Raw genomic sequence first — 20,599 nt, forward strand, 5'->3', positions numbered from 1 at the left:
AAAACTCTAGAAAAAAACCTCTTTAAAAAAAAAAAATTCTCCTTGGGGCGCCTGGGTGGCTCAGTGGGTTAAAGCCTCTGCCTTCGGCTCAGGTCATGGTCTCAGGGTCCTGGGATGGAGCCCCACATCTGGCTCTCTGCTCAGCAGGGAGCCTGCTTCCTCCTCTCTCCCTGCCTGCCTCTCTGCCTACTTGTGATCTCTGTCTGTCAAATAAATAAAATCTTTAAAAAAAAAAAATTCTCCTTGACATTCATGTCCTTTTTCTTCCTAAAAAAGTCACCATTACTTAATAACATAGAGAAAAGCCCAAGAGTTATTTCTTTTATAACTTGCTGAGCTTCAAACTGAGAGAGATTTCTTATATTTCAAAACTTTTGTCCAGACTTTCGCACCTAAAACTTAAGAAACTTGTATTGATAAACTTTGCATGTTCTATTTATGAGGTATTTAGATCTATCCCAGGCTCAGTTGATATTTTAACTACACCTCTTTATTTACTAGTATGCTACTTAATTCTGAGATAACTGAAGGTTTACTATTATGCTGCTTAATTCTAGTATAACTGAAGGTTTCTGGAGAACTAACAGAGGTTGGCAATTCCTTCCTTCCTTGCCACATCCACCCTTCCTGCCCCCTTCCTCCTGTCTCTCTCTCTTCCCTGTCTTTGGTAACAGTAAGCCTTCTGCTGTTTTTATTGTTGTTGTTGTTGTTTTGGTTTTTGTTTTTTTATTTGTTTTGTTTTGTTTTATTTTGTTTTGTCTGCTTTGTTTTCTCGCTGTGTTAACCAGGTGACATTAGGGTTGACTTAATGAGGTGGAGAATCGTGTCAGGTGCTGCCCACTTGACCTCAGTCATGTGTCAAAAGACAGTCTGTGAGTCATTGTCATGGATCTCTTGTTTGCTTTATAAGCACCCCCCAACAAGATTTCCCTTAAAGAAAAGCAACTGAAGATCCAATATGCTACTGCAGTATTTTCTTTTCCTTTAGAACACTATTTTGAGAGTATCTGGATGCCAGGGTACTAGGACATCTGGAAATGAGTGTGAGGACTTCTCGATATAATCAGGTTATATCTGCTTTACCGTCATACTTAATGCAAAAGCACAGAACGTTCTTGCGTCAAGGCACATGTTGCTTCACCAGGCTAGAGTTAGCACGTGAGCTCTGCCCTAGGAGAGAGAGGCTCGTGTGCCTCCCTGTGACCTGGCGGGTGCCGGCTGACTTCACCTTCACGGACTTGGCTCTGCTTTGTTTTACAGCATAGGTGGCGAAGTGGGGCGGGGCCACGAAGGAAGTTACGCGGGCAAACATTTCCGCATGGGATTCATGACGATGCCTGCTCCTCAGGACAGACTTCCCCATCCCTGCTCCAGCGGCTTCTCCGTGAGGTCCCAGTCCCTGCACTCGGTCGGGGGCACAGACGAGGACAGCAGCTGTGGCTCCCGCAGGCAGCCGCCGCCCAAGCCCAAGCGGGACCCCAGCACGAAGCTGAGCACGTCGTCGGAGACGGTCAACAGCACGGCGCCCGGCAAGAGCGGGAAGGCCCCCGAGCGCCCCGAAGGTAACACGCGTGTCGCTCCCCGGGGGAGAGCGGCCTCACACGTGTGGGGTCCGCATGCTCCTGCCCTCCTCCCGAGTCTCCCAATCCTGCCTCTGTCTCCCCGGAGCCCCAGGCAGGGGCGGTGCAGACGAGGAGGCCTTTTATGAAGATGTCAACAAAGGGCACCCAGAAAGATGTATTTATATTATCAGAAAGGGAAGGCAGTGTGTGTGTTTTCTTACCCCCTTAGCGCTGCAGATCATTGGGAAATTGTTTGGCCAAAAAAAAAAAAAAAAAAAAAAAAAATCTAAAATTGATATTTTCTTGCTTCGATTAGGATCACTTGGATGCTTCTAGAAGCATGATGTGATTCTTAGGGGAACATGGTCAAGCAGAAGAATATACAGAAGGCAAATTGTAATCATTCTTAGAAATCACGATTTCATACACTGTGGTGGAGTTCCTTCTGGTGAATACGAACACACACACTGTCTATATATTTCAATGCCTACTTCACTCCGGATCTGTAAATTCTACCCATACCTCTGTTTTTCCTCAGCTATGAAATGTGCAAAACCCTCTCCTCCTCCTTGCTGGTCTGTGAGTATGAATTAGGTCAGGTTAATCAGAGATGTCACTAGCTCTTTAGTCTTCCTGGAATAAGGAAGTTTCAGCTTTCCTGAGTTTGTCCGGAGAGTTCCTTGGAGAGAGGTCAGTCTCAAGTGTGCTTGCATACAAGTTCATTCAGATTTTGTGGATTAGTTGTAGAAAGCACTTTGGGGTTCCCTGTGCTGTGGGGGGGTCATCTTGAGAAAATGGCTCCTCCGCCAGGTCCATTAGTTGTTCTCTCACACTGTCTGTCCCTGACATTCTCCACAGCAGGCTTCCCCAAGTCCCCAGCATACCTCGTATCACAGTGGTTTGCAACTGGGAGTGGAAGCCAAGGTGGTCTTTTCCTCAACTGGGAAAGTATCTTTGCCATGTGGGCTCCCGAGTCCTTCATAAAGGTTTCCTCGTCTTCTGGTCTAATCTTTCAGCAGAAGCTTAAGCCTAGTCCATGAGATGGGGTGCCCATGAGGCATGTCACATCTCTTCCATCAACCTCATTTCTTCTATCCCCTGTATCCGTGCCCTTGTGCCTATTGAGCCAAAAACAGAAGCTTCAGTGCACACTGAGGAATACAAACACATGCTCAGAGGTGGCGCTCATCCATGCATTCTACATGGACAGTCTCCACTGAGGCTGTTTTCCTACTATGCATACACGTAAAAACATGACTCTGTGCATATGCATGCAAGTACATGTGCGAATGACGTGTATGTGTGTGCCTATTTCCCAAACTGAAATCATGATGCATACAGTTTTGTGTTTTATTTTTTGTTTACTCTTGTGACTATTTTCCATGGCATTCAATTTAAGAAACACCATTTTTAAGAAGGTAACTATACATCACAGCACTTTATTTAATCATTTTCTCCTTGATGAATACTTAGGTTGGTCCAGTTTTGCTCTAATGAATGAAACTGACATGAACGTGTGTGTGTGCATGTCTGTGTCTTTGCTGGTGCAACTCTTTTTATTGTTCCTCTACTGCCTTAAGAGTAGTTTGGAAGACCCCTTTCTCTCCTGATTCAAAGTCACCAGCATGTCCTTCTACTGGTAACACATCGATGCTTGTAGAAATAAGTTAGGTGTTTCCTTTACTTCTTAATACACTAAAGGGCCCTAGAGATCTGCTTTTGTAAATTTGAAATGTTGTTCTTAGGTTTCCCCTGATGTTGTTACACGGTGTCTTTCATTTCTCCGTATTTTCTCTGATCTTATTTCCAGAAGTACTCCCTCTCCTACCTTTCTTGCCAAAAACTACACAGCCAGTGATATTAGATTGTTTACAAAAGAAGTTTACTGATTTAGAACACCAGTCTCTAACTTATATGGGCCTCAATGTAATCTAGAAATATTGAAGAATCAAGGGGAAATAAATACAAGGACCTCCCAAAGGGGGAGGGAAAGATGAAACAGAGAAGGAAAGTATCCTCGAAGGAATGTGTTATCAAGCACTGTAGTACAGCTGGAAACTTCTGGAAGCAGGATAACATACCTCCAGAATAGCCTCTCTCGCATGAGGGAGGCCTAGGGTCTTCCAAGTGAATGCATGCAGAATACAGGATGGTTGTTCCACAATAGAAACATTTGAGTGGTGATTTAGTTGTCTTAAAAGCAGAGCTGATTACCATTCATTTGAGATGCCTTAGCTACCTAATTCCTGAGGAAGAGCAGCTCTTAATTCTTTCAGATCCCTTCACCATCTGAAGATCTAGGGTTTCAAATAACTACTTATCAAACAGAAGACAGTAGCTCTATTATCTTTATTTCTTTGAGAACAGGAGAGGAGAGAGTGACTGAATTAGAGCTGCACAAAGACTTAAGTGAGGTGTGGAAAACTACTTGATTGGCATGAGGCTTATTAAACACGAGGTCGAAGCTCAGCATCTCGTCTCAGAAGAAGTTCTAAGTATGGATTGAGATGTCTTCAGCTGTCTACTGAGTCTGGTCTACTGAGAATGGTCAGTAGACCAGATGGGCTACAAGGATCCAGTGCAGAAAAGGTCAATTTCTACAGCGATTCTTGATGTACATTTCAGCTCTTCAGAACACTTAATAAAAAGGCAATAACAGGGGTGCCTAGGTGGCTAAGTCAGTTAAGTGGGTGCCTTTGGCTCAGGTCATGATCCCAGGGTCTTGGGATTAAGCCTCACGACAGGCTCTCTGCTCAGTAGGGAGCCTGCTCCTCTCCCTCTTTCTGCTGCTACCCCTGCTTATGTTCTCTGTCCAAAAAAATAAATAAAATCTTAATTTTAAAAAAGGCAATTGCAAAATTGGATACATTCACATCTCTTCTACCAAGTTATGACTTCAATAACGAAAGAGAATCAGGGCTCAGTTGAGAGATGGGGAAAAAAATCTCGAGTCCAAATGCATGTATATGTGTACACTCAAAGCCAAAAGCATATAAATATGTAGATTGTTCTTTTATGAATCCTCAGTTCTTTGTAACTGGGAGTTAACTGAAGTTCATTACAGAGCATATGTTTTCTTTACAATTTTCCTAGCTATCAAAATTATAACAAAGATGAAAAGTGACTTCTATGAATCTTAGTCCATCTTGTCTTTTTACATTAAATGTCAGCAAAATCAAAATATTGATTCAGTGGTATTAGAATGATTTCCATGGTAACTGGCTTCTATTTAAGTAGGGGATTATGACTTCCCTGTGGTTAAAAGTAAAAAAGAACCGGACTTGTAGCAAAATAGCTTTTCAGAGTAGGAAAAAAAATAGCTCAGCGATGAACACACCAAAAAGTACATACCAAGAATGTACAATTTAGTTTTTAAAAATTGTATTTCTATCACACTAGTGATACATATTTATGACTCTATTTCAGGGTCTTCTACAATAGTAACACCTTTAAAAATTATACAGTAGAGAAGATATACTGGCAACAAGTATGTGATAAGTATTTTAATTGCTTTTTTTTTTTTTTTTTTTTTGCCTCAGTGTGGTACCTACTTAGTTTGAGGAAAGAATAAACTAAATAAAGGGAATTAACTAGAAAGGATGAGAAGTCCTACCAGATAATGTCTCATGTATGACCCAGAGGAAGCAGGAGATGTGCAAACCCGTGTTCTTTACCCCTCACAGTTCAGGTAGATAGCTATCCTGTTCGTGACACGGTGTGGTGCCGGCAGTAGAACCTACAGGCACTTGACTTTGGACAAGTGACCCACCAATGAGGCTGTTTTGTTACGTTTAAATGAGTATGAAAAACTGAAAACTGATGGTGTCCTGCCTTCCTCACAGCCTTATGACAACACAGTGGCACAATGCCCATGGTGATGCATGGTAGAAAGAAATTGCTATGCAATTATAAATTAATACTATTTTAAAGGTATACTTACTGCCTATTAATAGGCTTGAATACATAAAATTTGAATTTGGTGCAACACATATGTTAAAAACAAATAGGAGAGGGAAAAAAGCTTCTCTTTGACATACAGACACTCTACAAGTCAGGCTTAAAATTTTTTACATAACAGAGTGAATACACAGGGAAGTATTCTCCAGGTGTAATAATCTTTTCATGGTATTATGACATTAGTATAATATTTAGTAAAATGAGGAGAATACAATTCTCTAAACATCAAGAACTTCTATACTTTAGAGTCCTTTAAAAAAACAACAGGAAATATTATTTGTAAATTGAGGTATGACTGACATATAACATAGTAGTTTCACGTGTATGACAAAAGGATTCAATATTTGTATATATTGCAAAATGTCCAGCACAAGTCTAGTTAACATCTGTCACCACATATAGTTAAAATTTTTTTTCTTGTTTTGAGACCCTTTAAGATCTATTCCTTTAACAACTTTCAAGTATACAATACAATATTTTTAACTAAAGTCACAATCATGTACATTGTAACCTAGGACTTGTTTATTTTATAACTGTAAGTTTGTGTCTTTTGTCTCCTTTTACCCATAACCCCTATCCCCCAAAACAACGTGTGCTTACCTTCCATTTCTTATGAATCTTTTTTTTGGGTCATTATATATATAATATGTGTAATATATTATATATATATAATTTTTTAAAAAAATTATAAAATTATAAAATTTAAATTTTTTAAAAAAAATTTTATAATTTTTTAAAAATATATATAATATATTACATATATATATAATATATTATATATATTATATATATAATATATTATATATATTATATATATTATATATATAATAACCCCCAAAAAAGATTTTTAAAAAAATTGTATATATATAATATATGTAATTTTTTTTTTTTAATTTGAGAGAGAGCGCATGATGGTGAGGGAGGGGGAGGCACAGAGGGAAAGGGAGAAAGCAGACCCCTCCCTGAGCAGGGAACGTGACACAGGGCTCTATCCCAGGACTCTGAGAACAGGACCTGAACCAAAGGCAGACGCTTAACCAACTGAACCCCCAGACATGCCTTTTTGGATCATTTTTAGTGCTTCATTTATGACATTATTTCATGATTATCTCTTGATAAGACAACGAGAAAATATTTTTGAATTGAGATAGTTTTCCTGCTTTCTGATTTTCCTTTCTAGAGATGTGTAGTGGAGTCCTATTTGTGAATCAGAAATTGGGGCACCTGAAAAAGTATTTGGAATCATGACTGTCCTTAGAAACTTGAAATGCACAGTTAAGCTAGAACCAAAGGCGAAATTCATCATAAGGTCACTATCTTAAAAACAAAACCAACAAAAACCAAATTCCCTTTCTAGGTTACCACAAGAAGAAAGTATTACCCTCTAACAATGTTGTTTTCCATGCCTTCATTTATTCAGCCAATACTATGAGCACTACATTTTACATTGGGATCCAGTGGCGAATAGAACATGGGGGCCTTTCCTTCATGTCGCTTACAGCCAGTTTGTTTCCAACTTGGCAACTCAGCCTTCCTCTATCCCATCACAGAGAAAGCACTGACTAAAAGAAATCCTTTCTAGACACCAGAAAATCTGGCATAACAGCCATGGGGAATTCTTCCATGTAATTAGTTGTTTATCTCTCGAAGTAGCAGTTTAACACATTTTAATAAAGTGTTTGTTCTTACAAAGAATATTTGCTGTTATTTCATTGTTCAGTGCTGACAACTGAAAGGGTGCCCAAATCTGATTTCCTACTGATAAACCTTCAAAAGTAACCTGAGGGCATTTGAGGAGAAGGTTGAGTGTGCTTATTATGTTGGGGAACTTTCAGGTTTCAGAATTCTGGTTTAGGAACCTAAATCAGCATCAGTCAGCCAGCCATACACCCTTTTTGCATTCTCAGTTACTAGCCCAGATCTCAGATGTTCAAAATTTAAGACTATTCCTTTTACAACTCAGCCATATTAGAGAAATGTGAGTGTGAGAAGCAAACATACATGGGTTTTGTATCAGTGCTTACAGCATTTAGCACCGTTTCAGCCTCCCTCTCCTCACGTATAAAATGGGAATAACAATCCTGATTGCATGTGGTGGGTAGAATGCCATCCAAGAGGTATCTGAGAGTCCCTCCTTCCTGGTATACTTAGCCCTCATATACCATTGTTGGCTTGAAGATGGAGGCAGCCATGTGGCAAGGAATACAGGTGGCCTCCAAGAACTGAAAGTAGTCTCCAGCTAAAAGCCAGCAAGTAAACAGGGACCTTGGTTCAATAACTGCAATGAACTGAATTCTGTCAGTGACAAAAATGATCTTGGAGGTTGATTTTTCCCCCAGAATCTCCAGACAAGGACACTATCTGGCTACCATGGTCATTTCAGCCTGTGGGACCCTGAGACATGGAACACTGGACCCTGGCTGTGCCCAGACTTCTGATCTGTGGAACTATGAGCTAAGACAAGGGTATTGATCCTTAAGCTGCTGTGGTTGTGATAACTTGTTATGTGGCGAAGGAACGGTAATCCATCTTACCGAGTTGCTAGGCAGAAAATGTGAGGTGGGGCAAACTGCAGAGAGCTGCCCTTTCTCTCTCAGCACTGGGCTGTTTTCTCTGAAGAGAGTGACCAGACTATACCTCGAAAATAAATGAGATGAAAAAAGCTTGGAAAACACTGACATCTTAGGGTGCTAGAGTATCTTAGATTTTTGTGGATTTGTTTAAATCTTTTCCTGAGAGGGTCCTTTCTTCTCACCAACTGCTTTTGTTCTTTCAAAGTGCTCAGCAGTGGCTTTTCAGATGGCATTTTGAATGACTCATTTCGATGGCTGCAGCTTTTCTGCTTAAGACCTTTCCCACATAACAAGGGGCACTTGTACCTCACAGACCGTGCCCACCATGTGCTCTAAGCCCCATGTAGCACCACACTAATAAAACACAAAGAAAGGCAGAGAATGAGCTCTGGAAATCTTCATAGTTTCCACACTGGATAGCGTCCTGGTGTGTATTCTCCTTTGCTTTCTGGGATGCAATGTGGGAGATGATCATCAGAGTCCCACATTCCTGGATTCCTCTTTCCGGGTTGAGAGAATCAGATGCTGCTAGGCTTCCTAGTGGAAAAGCCATCTGTCAAACCAGGCACTGCTCAAATGGAGACAGGGTTGTACATCCACAGCGTGTGTGATCTTTCTCCAAATGTGCCCTGAGGCCCGTGAATGAAACAGTTTGCAAATCAATCATCACACAACACATCTCTCTCTCAGTCCTTGCCCTACTTGTTGATTTGGTCCAACGAACTACCTTGCCTCTAATGGTCTCACCCAGCATCCTTCTATGAAGAGTCTGGATTTGGCCCCAATTGTCCCACTGTCTTAGATTTGTAAGAGGATTTTTGTCCACGTTGTTAGCACAGACTGTGTTTTAACAATAGCCCAAAGTTCCTGAGTGTGGTGATAGGGTATTCATTTGGAGGGTGTTTGCTTCCTGGGCAACAAATTGACATAAACTTCATGGCTGAAAATAATATATCTTTATTATCTTACAGTTTCTGTGAGTCTAGAGTCTTCTCAGGGTCTTCCAACGCTGCAATACAGGGCCAGCTGTGGTTGGGGTCTCATCTGAGCCTCAGGGTCCTTTCCATGGTCATGTGGCTGTTGACAGAATGGATTTTCCTGGGATTGTGGAATACATGAATACCATGATTGTTCAAGGACAGTAAGAGAGAGACTCTCTCACTTTTATTTTTTTTCCCTTCAAGAGAGGCCTGGATCTTCTTTATAATAGCTCATCCAGGGGCACCTGCACCTTTGGCTCAGGTCATGATCCTTCCATTTTGGGATTGAGCCCCTCATTGGGCTCCCTGATCAGCGGGGAGTCTACTTGCTCCTCCCTTCTGCTCCTGCTCTCTCCCTCTTTCTCTCTCTGTCATATAAATAACTAACATTCTTTTAAAAATAAGTAAATAATCTTCCTTTTGATGAAATAATGAGTCCATTGATAAGAAAACTTAATTACAATTGAAAATATCTTTGCCTTTTCCACATACTACAACTTAATCACAAGATTGAAAAACCATCATATTCACAATCCTGAATGCACTTGAGGAGAGAGAATTGTACAGGACATAAGTCAATGAGTGCAGAGCTCTTGGGACCTAGAATTCTCCTTCCCAGAATGATACAAAGGAGAATATGTAGATTTTTTAGAAGCCATCCAACTATCTGGTTGAATACTTCAAAAGTCAATTTGTAGAAAGTTAATTAGAAATATTAGAAGCAAACTATAGTTCACTAGAATAATATAAATATCATTAAATGATCTAAATAATTGGTAAATAAATAGAGCATGATATAACTCCCCTCTTCATTTCTTTCTCTCTTTTCCCATATAATGGAAGCCACTCCAATCCAAAATGTCTGGATTGTTTTACTGAGTTGAAGGTAGAAAAATTTCACTTGTTTTGAGTTTAGCCTTACCATGTAAGACATGAAAAATGTCCCATAACCCCCATGCTAAAGGACTTCAAGCACATAAAGATCTAAGACACCAAAATAGTGCAAACATTAAAAATTGTGGTGTATATAGATGTCAGTCTATTTGATCTTTGCTGTTGATTTTCCTGGTTGGTGAATTGTCTTGTTGACTCCCTGAGATAGCTTGACCCATCACAGTCTCTGTCCCCTACCACACCATATGGATGTGGAGTAGACAGTACACAGTATCCTTGATATGGCTCTGGTGCTCCCCATAATTTTCACCTGTGGATTTCTCCAGAACCCCAGGACTGTAGGGATTAGTGGGGGTAATTTATGTTGTGTATCTATCTGTCTTCTGCCTGCCTATCGAGTAGCATTTTGATGACAAATAAATATTAGACTACATGTTCCCGAGTAACGCAACTTTTTAATTAAAACAACTGCATTGATTTCAAATAATGGGTACATGGGCATCCAAAAGCATGTGTCCTCAAAGGAAGTGAAGAAAACTAAATATAACTCACTATCACTTTTCTCATGTCTTTGTTTTTGTCTGGTCTCAAGCTTGGATAGGTATCTATCTCTTCTTTATCATGTGAAGGAGCAATGTAGTAAGTTATTCAATTACTAATGCTTCACCAAAACATGAAGGAGTAATGTAGTAAGTTATTAATTAACTAATTACTAAGATTTTGTTTAAAAAAATGGAGAAAGGCGTTGATGGCCTGTCTTCCTTAAATAACCTCTACCTCTTTTATTTCCTCCCTTGTCTGCAAAGCACTCATTTTTCTATTTCTTTAGCCTTCAGTATTGTCTCTAAGTCCTGAAGATAACTGAGAGCACCATCAGTTCAGTCTCCTTGCACTTATGTAAGCGTCTTCCCTGTGCATTAGCTCCATTCCAATCTTTCCAACCCTAGGTAGTATCTTTCTGAGAGTATTTCTGATAAAAACATTTCCTTCCATTTGATTACATAAAACATTTGATACTTTGCCAAATGATATATATATAGAGAGAGAGTGAAAGTGGTATGATCTCCTTTATATCTATATTCTTCATCTCATAGATAAAACAATATAGGAAGGAATCTTTAGTCCAGTAGTGGGCAGACTTCTTCCAAAGCGTCCTGGAAATGGGATTAACTCATTTCAGACCAAGCTAGATTTGACTACTAATCTAACCTGTTTCTGACCTTGACCCATTGGCCTCCTCAAACCACCATCTTACATGTCTCCTTGTTCATCTGTCTTCTAAAAAGCTTTCTGCATGTGCTTGCTCTACTGAGCCAACTCTCATTTATTTGAGATGCATAGCTTACTATCTGGCCTCACAGTCCCTGTGACGCTGAGTCCAGTCTTGGTTCTCATCTCAGTGGCTTTCTTCTGGGCTTTTCCTTTGTTACTTCTCTTCAGCATTTTAGATTATTGGTAACTCCCCTATCGGTAAACCTCCCCCCAACCCCGCCGTTCCTTTGTTGTCCATGTACCACTCGCCACTGGGTTTCTTCCTGACCACTGCTCTCTAAATCTCCTTTAATGATATCTTTTGTTCTGCCTGATTCTTAAATGATGATGCTCTAGATTCTTCCCCTGGCTCTTATCTTCTACTCTGATAGTTGTTGAATAAATAAGTGATGAATCCACATACTCTCCAAATACCTGATTGAATCTCTGGACCCACTTCTATCTGTAGATATCACAGAGTCTTCAAACTCATCATGTCCACACTGAACCAGCCACTTCGTAGGTTTCCTGTCTTGATACTGAGTTTAGATCTTGATACTGAGTTTAGAATGTAAGAGGTTTATCAGATTGTTCTCCTTACCTTACCCCTGACATCTAATCCATCATCAAATGTTGCCAGTTCTGTTCCTCAGATCTCCCATGTCTGCCCCTCTCTATCACTTATGCTTTTACTCTCCCATCTCAGACCATCATCATTTCTCACTTTGACAACTGGTCAGGCACCCGACTTCTCTCTTTTCCTGCTCTCTTCTCAAATCCATCCACCTTACTCCTTCCAGAGAGGATTTCCTCACCTGCACATCGAGTCATATCTCTATCCAGCTCGTGTTTTCATTGGTTCTTCTGTTATCCATTTCACCATTTACCTGAAAAAGCATAACACATGACAATGATCATCATCATCTCGCTCCTGTCAACCCATAGAGTCACATCTCCCACCATGCATGCTCCTTGTAGTGACCCTGAAACACGTAACCTTCTCTGGACAAGCCAAGCTTGTTCTTGCCTCTGAGCCCTTCTCTGCCTGTGGAGATCCTTCTATCTGGAATGTCTTCTCCAAATTTGTCTCCAGAGCAAGTTTCTACTCATCCTTTAAGATCTCAGGACAACCGCTACCCATGCCATCCACCCACCACTCAGTTCCAGCTTGGTTTACAATGTGGTCACCATTCCAAAAGATTTAAACAATGAGATTGTTTTAGGTCTGTAAAGTCTTAAACTTTCTCCATTGTTTTATACTTCTGAATCTTGGTTAGTACACAAATTATGTGTGGTGACAAATTATACTGTTGACAGGTCATCATGTGTTATTGGCACGGTGTAACTTTTAAGTTTTCCTCACCTTATAAGCCAAAGAAGGCTCAGCTTGTGCCATTCAGATAAGGTATAAAAAACGTTTCTCATCTGAGATGCTCTTAATAGAGACTCGAGCTTTCTTCCCCTTCAGTGACTTTTAGAAGTTAGTTTTAACCTTCCCTCTTCATATGCATTTTTGGATTTCCCTTCACTATTTCTGTCATAGTCTTAAAGGCCAGGGATATCCTCCAGATTATTTCTGTTTTTCCATTATAAAGGCATCCAGCTTCTGAGCAGTTTCTCACTCTACCTTCAAGAAGAGTGTGTGAAGCCATTTTTTAAGGCAGAGTGACTGCAAGTGTGCATAAATCTTGCCTTTAATTGACCTCAACGAAGCATCCATTTACTGCAGAAAGAGTGTTTTGATTTTATGGCCCTCTGTACTGAGAGTTCCTATAATATGTATTGCTTTCTGTGATTTCTCTTGATAAGTGGGAGGGCAGTGATTTAAGACAAGCTTTTTATATTTCTTTTTTGCTATTAATATGTATTAAATTAAGCTGATTATATGGAGCAGAACATGGGAACACATCACCCTTTGGAACCTCTGCTTTCTGACAACTTCATCTAATGAGAACAGCTGAAAACTAGGAAGAGTGAAAAAAAAAAGAGCTTGGGGAAAATAAACTCCTTCTAGCACTGAGAATTGTGAATTTTACTGAATGTCAATTGTAGGGATTTTTTTGCTTGTTTGTTTTGTTTTTAATTTAGTATACATTTGTTTTCAGGTCTTGTTTCCAGACCACTGTAGCAATGAATTATCACGGGGAATTATCATGGGGAAAAGAACAGCAAGGACTATTTTACCTGACACTAGAGAAGAGAAACAAAATTTAGGGAATTTATACAGTTAGTGTCAAGTCAAAGAGTATTACCCGGTCAAAATGCCTTGATTACTCTCAGTCTGTATTACTTTCAGTGTGAATGGTGATGCCCTCAAGGATGTCATTAGTCAACAAATATTTATTGAGTATCTGCTATGTGCCAGGCACTATGCTAGTAATGGAGAAAGAGGAAAATTGTGTTATGTCCCCTAAAACACATTACAACCCAGGGAAGACCACTGGCAGAATCAGTGTATTGCTTGGTGAAGTACAGAGTCTGGCGTGAGTGTAGATCAAGGGCAGCTACCTCAAACTTGAAGAGGCAGAGATGGCTTTTCAGAGGAAGTGTCTTAAAGTGCTGGAAATGAGAATGCAATATATTATTTTATTTTACTTTTAAGTAAACACTATGCCAAACCTGGGGCTTGAACTCATGACCCTGAGATCAAGAGTCATATGCTTTACTGACTGACACAGTCAGGTGCCCTAAAATGCAATATATTTTAGAAATAGTCTGTATAAAAATGCTTACAATGAAAAAGTATATTGCTATCAAATGCTCTTATCTCTGGAAAATGTGTCTAACCAAGCTGAGTTTTATTCTTGTAGTTCTATGTAACCAAAGATTTACTCTCCATATATAATCTTTATTTGAGGAGTTCAGATGTTTATCTTATGGAGTCCTCCACCTTTATGAGATACGAAGGACTGGTTATCTTTACAATAAAGCTAAGAGTACACAGAGATGAAATTCAAACTAGAGATACTCACTTCCATATAGTAAATCGAATCTGTATTCTTATGTTAAATAGCAATGAGAAATTAAGATTAGATGTCCATTTTTACATATCTCAATTTTATTTATTTTTCTTAACTGTGTCTGGGTAATTTAGCTATCATTAATGATATATAAGTTTTGAAGAAAATAAAGGGAAATATATGTGTCTATCTATGTGTGATTAGATCAAGGCCATATAGTTCTATTCTTTAGAATAGTATGCTCTCTTAAACTCTCTTAAACTCTTAATCAGAATTTAGGTTTCAGAGTCTATGAAAATCTTTGCTTTAGCAACATGTACAAACCAGCTTGGCAGTGAATACAAGCAGATTAAATATAAAATTAATTGCTGCATTAAAAAATTACCAAATAAGGAGTTACTGATTTGGTTAAAATGGTTAAGTGAATTTGAGGTATTGAGACTATATTGTTCTATAGTATCTTAAAGACTGTATATATAGCAATAAACTACTTCTATAATCTATAATTTAGGACAAGTAGAAGTATTGGCATCTCTCTTAGTCCTCAGAGGATATGGAAATTCAGACAGTAGCAACTGAAGACATGTTAAATTCCCCCCGTTATGGGACATTATACTCAGAGAGACAGCTGCCTGTGATCTGTGTGATCATTCCTACAACAAACATTTCTTGAGCACCTATAATATGCCAGTTGCTATTCTGATTTTGAGATACATCCATGAACAAACATTTGAGAATGGTGCCTAACTTTGAGGTATTTCTATTCTATATATTCTGGCAAGAGTAAGCATTGATAAACAGTAGACATAATAAATTCACAAACTGACTAGTATGCCCAGAGATTATAAGTGCTATGAAGAAAGAAAAATCCAGAGCAAGGCAAAGGGATCCCAAAAGTGGGCACATTTAAGTAGAGAGAGCAGAAGAGACTTCATGTTGATGTTTAAGATTGAGTCAGTCTTAGCCCAGTCAAGAGAAACCACGAAGTAATTTGAAGAAGCAAACATTCACTGTAAAGAATCACTAACTAACAGGATTCGGTTATAGGAGATCAACTAGTAAGAACAGCAGAGAATACAGAAATAGAAATGTGAGAAATAGCCCCTAGCCCCAGGGCTGAGATAGTGCCCTCTGGCTGGTGTTTAGTTCCAGTCTTCGTTGGGAGGCACAGTTATGGATTACTGGATGGTGGAAACGTTCCTGTGGAATAGTGCCCTTGCTGGAAGTTCACCTTCTGGAACTTGCTGGAGAACTTCCCTCTGGTGTGAGGGGGAAAACCTTTCATAGAAGTTTCACATCAGAGTTACTCCACCACAAGAGCCCCTGGAGTTGGGGGATTTTTTTATAGGCAGCTCTTGGCTTTTGGGTGTTTCCAGAGCCAAAGCTAGAGAAGCTGCGTACTCCGCAGGACCTGGACATGAGGAAGCCAGTTGCACTGCAGGAGTTTCACTAGTGAGCTGTTGGAACCAGGAAGCAAAACTCCTTTTTTGCTGCAATGTTTTTCCAGCATCTTCTACTGACAAAGCTTAACATTGTGCCAGCTGGCCCAGGAGAAGATATTTAAAGAGCCTAGATCTCCTGTCAGAAGCAGGAAAAAAGGATGAGTTTAGAAGTGAGAGACTATCAATTGATAACTTGCAGAAACAGGAAGGAGGTGGGAATGTGCCTTATGCGGATAAGGAGAATGTTCCAAGTAGAGAAAACAGTTGCTGCAAAGGCAGGAAGTCCATAGGTAGGAGGTCAGTGTGAGGGGAACATTGTGGGTGAAAAAGACAAAACCAAAGGGTACCTGGCTGGCTCAGTCAGTAGAGCATGCAACTCTTGATCTCAGGGTCATGAGTTCAAGCCCCATGTTGGGCCTAGACTTTCAAAAAAAAAAAGAAAGAAAGAAAAAAAAAAAGACCAAGAATGAGGTCAGAGAGGGAAAAGAAGGTGAGACCCTGTAGAACCTTCTGCCTGGGCCCTCACAGAGTTTTGCACCCAAGGTGACCTTTCAGGGAATAGAACAAAAGAGTCACATGATGTTTGAAAAGGATCATTTTAGGGACCGCAGGGAGGATAGACTCATAGGGCTCAGATATAGAAGTGGAGAGACCCATTGGACTATTGTTTTAATCCAAGTGAGATGATGGGGGTTCAGAGCAAGGTAGATGTGGAACTGATGAGAAATAGTCAGGAAAATGTTACCTATTTTATAAGAGCAGTTGCTCGTAGTCCCCCTCCCTTGCTTCCTTACCAGGGAGATAGCTATAGGCATAGACATTGGTGCAGGTATAGGATAGGTATAGCTGTTGGTGTTGGTATAGATGTAGATGCACAGATGTAGATATATAGATATATTGAAGATATACAAGTCCTATCTGTGAAAACTTTTCTGTGAGACAAGGATCCTAGTGCTCTATATAGATTAAAACTCATTAAATGCATGCTGTTGATTACATTTACATTTTTTTTTCTTGCAATCTGGAAGGTTGTGAGCCAAGAATGAGTGTCTGTAAAAGATCTATAGGTGTTTAAATTATAAACATAGCAGCCACAGTTATTTTATCATTAAATAAATATAAAAGGCTGTATTTAACTTTTGTGTTTCCAAAACACAACTCTAGTTTAGAATGTTAACTGAGAAAAAGGCCACTTTCTACAAAGACCCCAGGCCTTCTCCAGCTGGCCCTGTAGACCTGCCCAGCTTTGCTTTTCCTGCTCTGCCCACATCCTGGAGCTCAGAGTTCTCTTCTGCTCTCCAAATGCAACTTTCCCTGCCCCTCACCTTACCTCATAGCTTTACCTGGGTTGAAATGCTGGTCTACTTCCCTCCGGCTGTAAGAAAATTTACCACATATTCACATTCTTCTTCCTCTTTTTTTTTTTTTTTTGTAAATTTTATTTGAATTCCAGTTGGTTAAGTAACATACAATGTAATGTTACTTCCAGGTGAACAATAGAGTAATTTAGCACTTCCATATATTCTTCACATTCTTTCCCCAGACATTTTCTTTGGGTGGACTTGCCCAGCTAATCTGAGGACTGTATTTTTCAGGAACTAAGTGCTCCCATCCGTTCTGTGTTGCCATGCTTGGCATTGCTGCCATTAACGTTGCTTTATTGTGCATAAAACTGTCCTCTTCTTTAAGCTGTTATTCTTAAAGGTCTTACTCTTTTTCATATCCCTACAAAATTTCCTGAAATTTGATCTATATTTATTAAAGTTGACCCTTATTTATTTGGAAATAAAGTTGCAGAGATTAATATTAAATCTCCTAAGTAGAAATACATTATCTAATAATAGTTGAGTGATCCTTATGAATTATTTTTCACCATTATATATGAATTTATGTCTGTTACCATGAATTTCTTACTCTACTGGACTGGGGAGAAAGTCTTTGCAATATTCAATATTATCTGTGGCATTTCCTCCCCGAGGTATAATAAAATCCATACCTTATTAATATTTTTGGTACTTTTCCTATGAAGCACAATTATTTTCTTTTAACCTTTGCACTTCCACAGACTATCACACTGAAAAATTAAATTGCTCATGATTCTTATCTTTTAGCACTTCCTGAGTAAAATACAATATACTTTTATTTATTCAAGTTCTTGTCAAATATATGCATTTAAATGAAAAATGTCTGTGTATTAAGCAATGTACCTCACTGTTCAATTACATAATGTTCATGTGTCTCTGAGAGTAGGAGGTTTACCAGAGATGTCAAGTTTCCTGCAACTCTAAAATTATGCTGGATCAGAGCAAAACAAGAATGCAGAGAGAAATAAATGAAATGGGATTTATAACCATGTTCTTTTGAAACATTGAGGAGAGAATAACTTGAAGATAATTTTGAGGAAGGGACTAATCCAACTCCAAATCAACAGTAAGAATCTACAGCTTGAAAGAAGTTCTACATTAGGAAAACATTTATTTCAAATCTGAGAATTCTTTATCCTAAGGGATACAGAACTTGGGATCTAAATTGTATGGTTCCTTTCAAGTAATAAGCCAAACAAGAAACTCAACCGTTCCTGTAATGAGAGCAAAAGTTCTCAAAACCTGGGGCTTCGTTCATTAAGCATCTGCCAACAGCTTGGATCAGGTTCCTGGGATTGAGCCCTGTATTGGGCTCTCTGCTCAGCTGGGAGCCTACTTCTTCCTCTCCCTTTGTTGCTTCCCCTGCTTGTGCTCACTCACTCTCTCTCAAATAAATAAATAAAAATCTTAAAAATAAAAAAAAAGTTCTCAGGACTTGGTTACTTGAAATGTTTTTTTTTTTTTCCATTTCTCAGAATGGTACTTGAATCCTCTTTGCTTGTAGATATATTTTCTCTGTTCTCCATTATTGCATTTTTTTCAGTTGTATTATACTTATCCATTCATGTCTGTTGTCAGCTCTAAGTGGTGAACATCCTGTAGGACAAGAATCATATTAATCTAGTGCATGTTTGGAGCTAGTGAGTGTTCAATTAAATGTTTGTTGAATGAATAATTTGTAGAATTAAACATTACTCCTATGATTCTAGATTGATCAAGTGAATATATGATGGAGTTATTGCTGAGAAAGGGAAGATTAGGGAAGAACTTGGTTTCAGAGGAATGTGCTTGAAATGCTTGTCAGATATTTAAGTGGAGGTAAACAGTGAACTGTTGGATATCATTCTCTGGAGAATTGGGGTAGAGATACAGATTTCATTGTCATCAGAACAGATATCATTTAGCCACTGAATTAGATAGAATCATGTTGCAAGAGAGCAGAAGAAAATCAGAAGGTCTAGAAACAACCCATGTGCAACTCAGATTCAGTCAGAAAAGAGAAGAGAAGAAAGCAGACACTGTAGCCAGTCAACTAGGAGGAAACCAAGAGCCCAAGAGAAAAGAAAGTACAATGATAGAGTGATAAATGGTGACAAGTCTTTGAGAGCTTACATAGGTAGTGGGCAGAAGGGAGAGTGTTAGATCTCACAATGCAAAGGTGATCAAGACAAAAAAAAAATCAGTTGAGGAATGGCGGAAGCAGAAAATAAATCTGAGGGGCATTAAAGAGGACATGGACTATGAGGAAGTAGAGGGAGGGCAGATGTAATTTTTGAAAGGTTGGCTATGATAAGAAGCAGAGGAATGGGGTGGTAGCTAGAAGAAGATGAGAGAACAGAATGAGATATGTACATACCTATTTGTGTAAACTATGGAAAGAATTAGAACAACGTAGAAAGGTGATGAGAGTGATTCAGTAGAGAGGGAGAGAGATGAACAAAGGAAGAGGAAAGTTCCCATCAAATGACAAAGGCCTTTGATGGGAAGAAGGTTTCTTCCTCTGTCCTCAAAGAAAAGCAAATAAGGAAATGGGTAGGAATTCTGTTTTGTGCTTTGACTTGGTCTTGAAAATAAGAAAAAAAAAAAAAATCTCTCTGATGGTACTCCTGTGTTCTATGGCTATGTAACAAAAGATTCATAACTTTGTGGACTAATAATGATTAATTATTTCTCATTATTCTGAGGTTTGACCAACTGCAGTAAGTAACTCTGCTCTCTATAATGTGACTGAGGTCATTTAAGCTATTGTTTTCAGTTGGAAGCTTGGTGGGAAGGTGGTCTTTCAACCTCCAGGGTCTTTCTGCATGTGGGTTCTCACAGTTTGGTAGTATCTATTTACAGCATGGCAGCTGACTTCTATGAGCAAGCATTTCCAAAAGAACACATCTGATATTCAAGTATTTATCAACCATTTGCTTGCATCATACTTGCTAATATCCCTGTTGGCTAAGCAAGTCACATGGTCAAAGCCAGAGTCCATGTGGGAGAGGCTGTTCAAGGTCATACACACCAGGAGTTAAAGTTCACTGGGGGCCACTAAGATAACTATCACAGTTGCTTCTGTTTTCTTAAACAGTGCAGTATTATGTCTTAAATGTTGGTTGGGAAGAGATGCAAAAAGTAAGACTATCATTGTGGGAATTGGCAATACATAATAATATTTTAGGTAATGCTGAGTGGCTGCATGAACTGTATTTATGAAGATAATAGAAAATAACATCAGTCTTCTATTATTGTGGTTTTCTGTGATATTCTTCAGCAGCTCTCCAAAGCACAAAGGAAGCAGATAGATTGGCAAAGTCATTACAAATGTTTGACTCTGGGAGAAAGTATGTAGACAGCAGAAGAATGTCACTGCATGTAATATCTATCCTTTTATCTTTTATAGACTTTCTTGTTCTTTTTCTTTAGGAGTTATTGATCTATTGTTATCAATTTAGATATTTACTATATTCAAGTCAATATGTTCAGCCCTCAAAAGTTCCAAAAGAAAGCTATCAGATACTATCCTTGGCATCAACAAATTTATCTTAATGGTTAAAAAGTTTATGGAATAGTTGAAGCCCTTATTTCTATTACATTTCTATTTATAGAATATAATACATATTCTATTTCT

General features: G+C 39.0%; 1 protein-coding gene across 2 annotated transcripts in view; it reads left to right on the plus strand.

Moving 5' to 3' along the window:
- Positions 1-20,599, plus strand: part of NYAP2 (neuronal tyrosine-phosphorylated phosphoinositide-3-kinase adaptor 2) — a 259,768-nt gene that overhangs the window by 107,923 nt on the left and 131,246 nt on the right. For both annotated transcript variants that reach the window (XM_059393601.1, XM_059393602.1), the window contains exon 4: positions 1,261-1,562. In XM_059393601.1, coding sequence (XP_059249584.1) covers positions 1,261-1,562 — 302 coding nt within the window. The remainder of the gene's footprint in view (positions 1-1,260; positions 1,563-20,599) is intronic.

This window comes from Mustela nigripes, chromosome 3 (genome assembly GCF_022355385.1).
Source record: "Mustela nigripes isolate SB6536 chromosome 3, MUSNIG.SB6536, whole genome shotgun sequence".
Classification (NCBI taxonomy): domain Eukaryota; kingdom Metazoa; phylum Chordata; class Mammalia; order Carnivora; family Mustelidae; genus Mustela; species Mustela nigripes.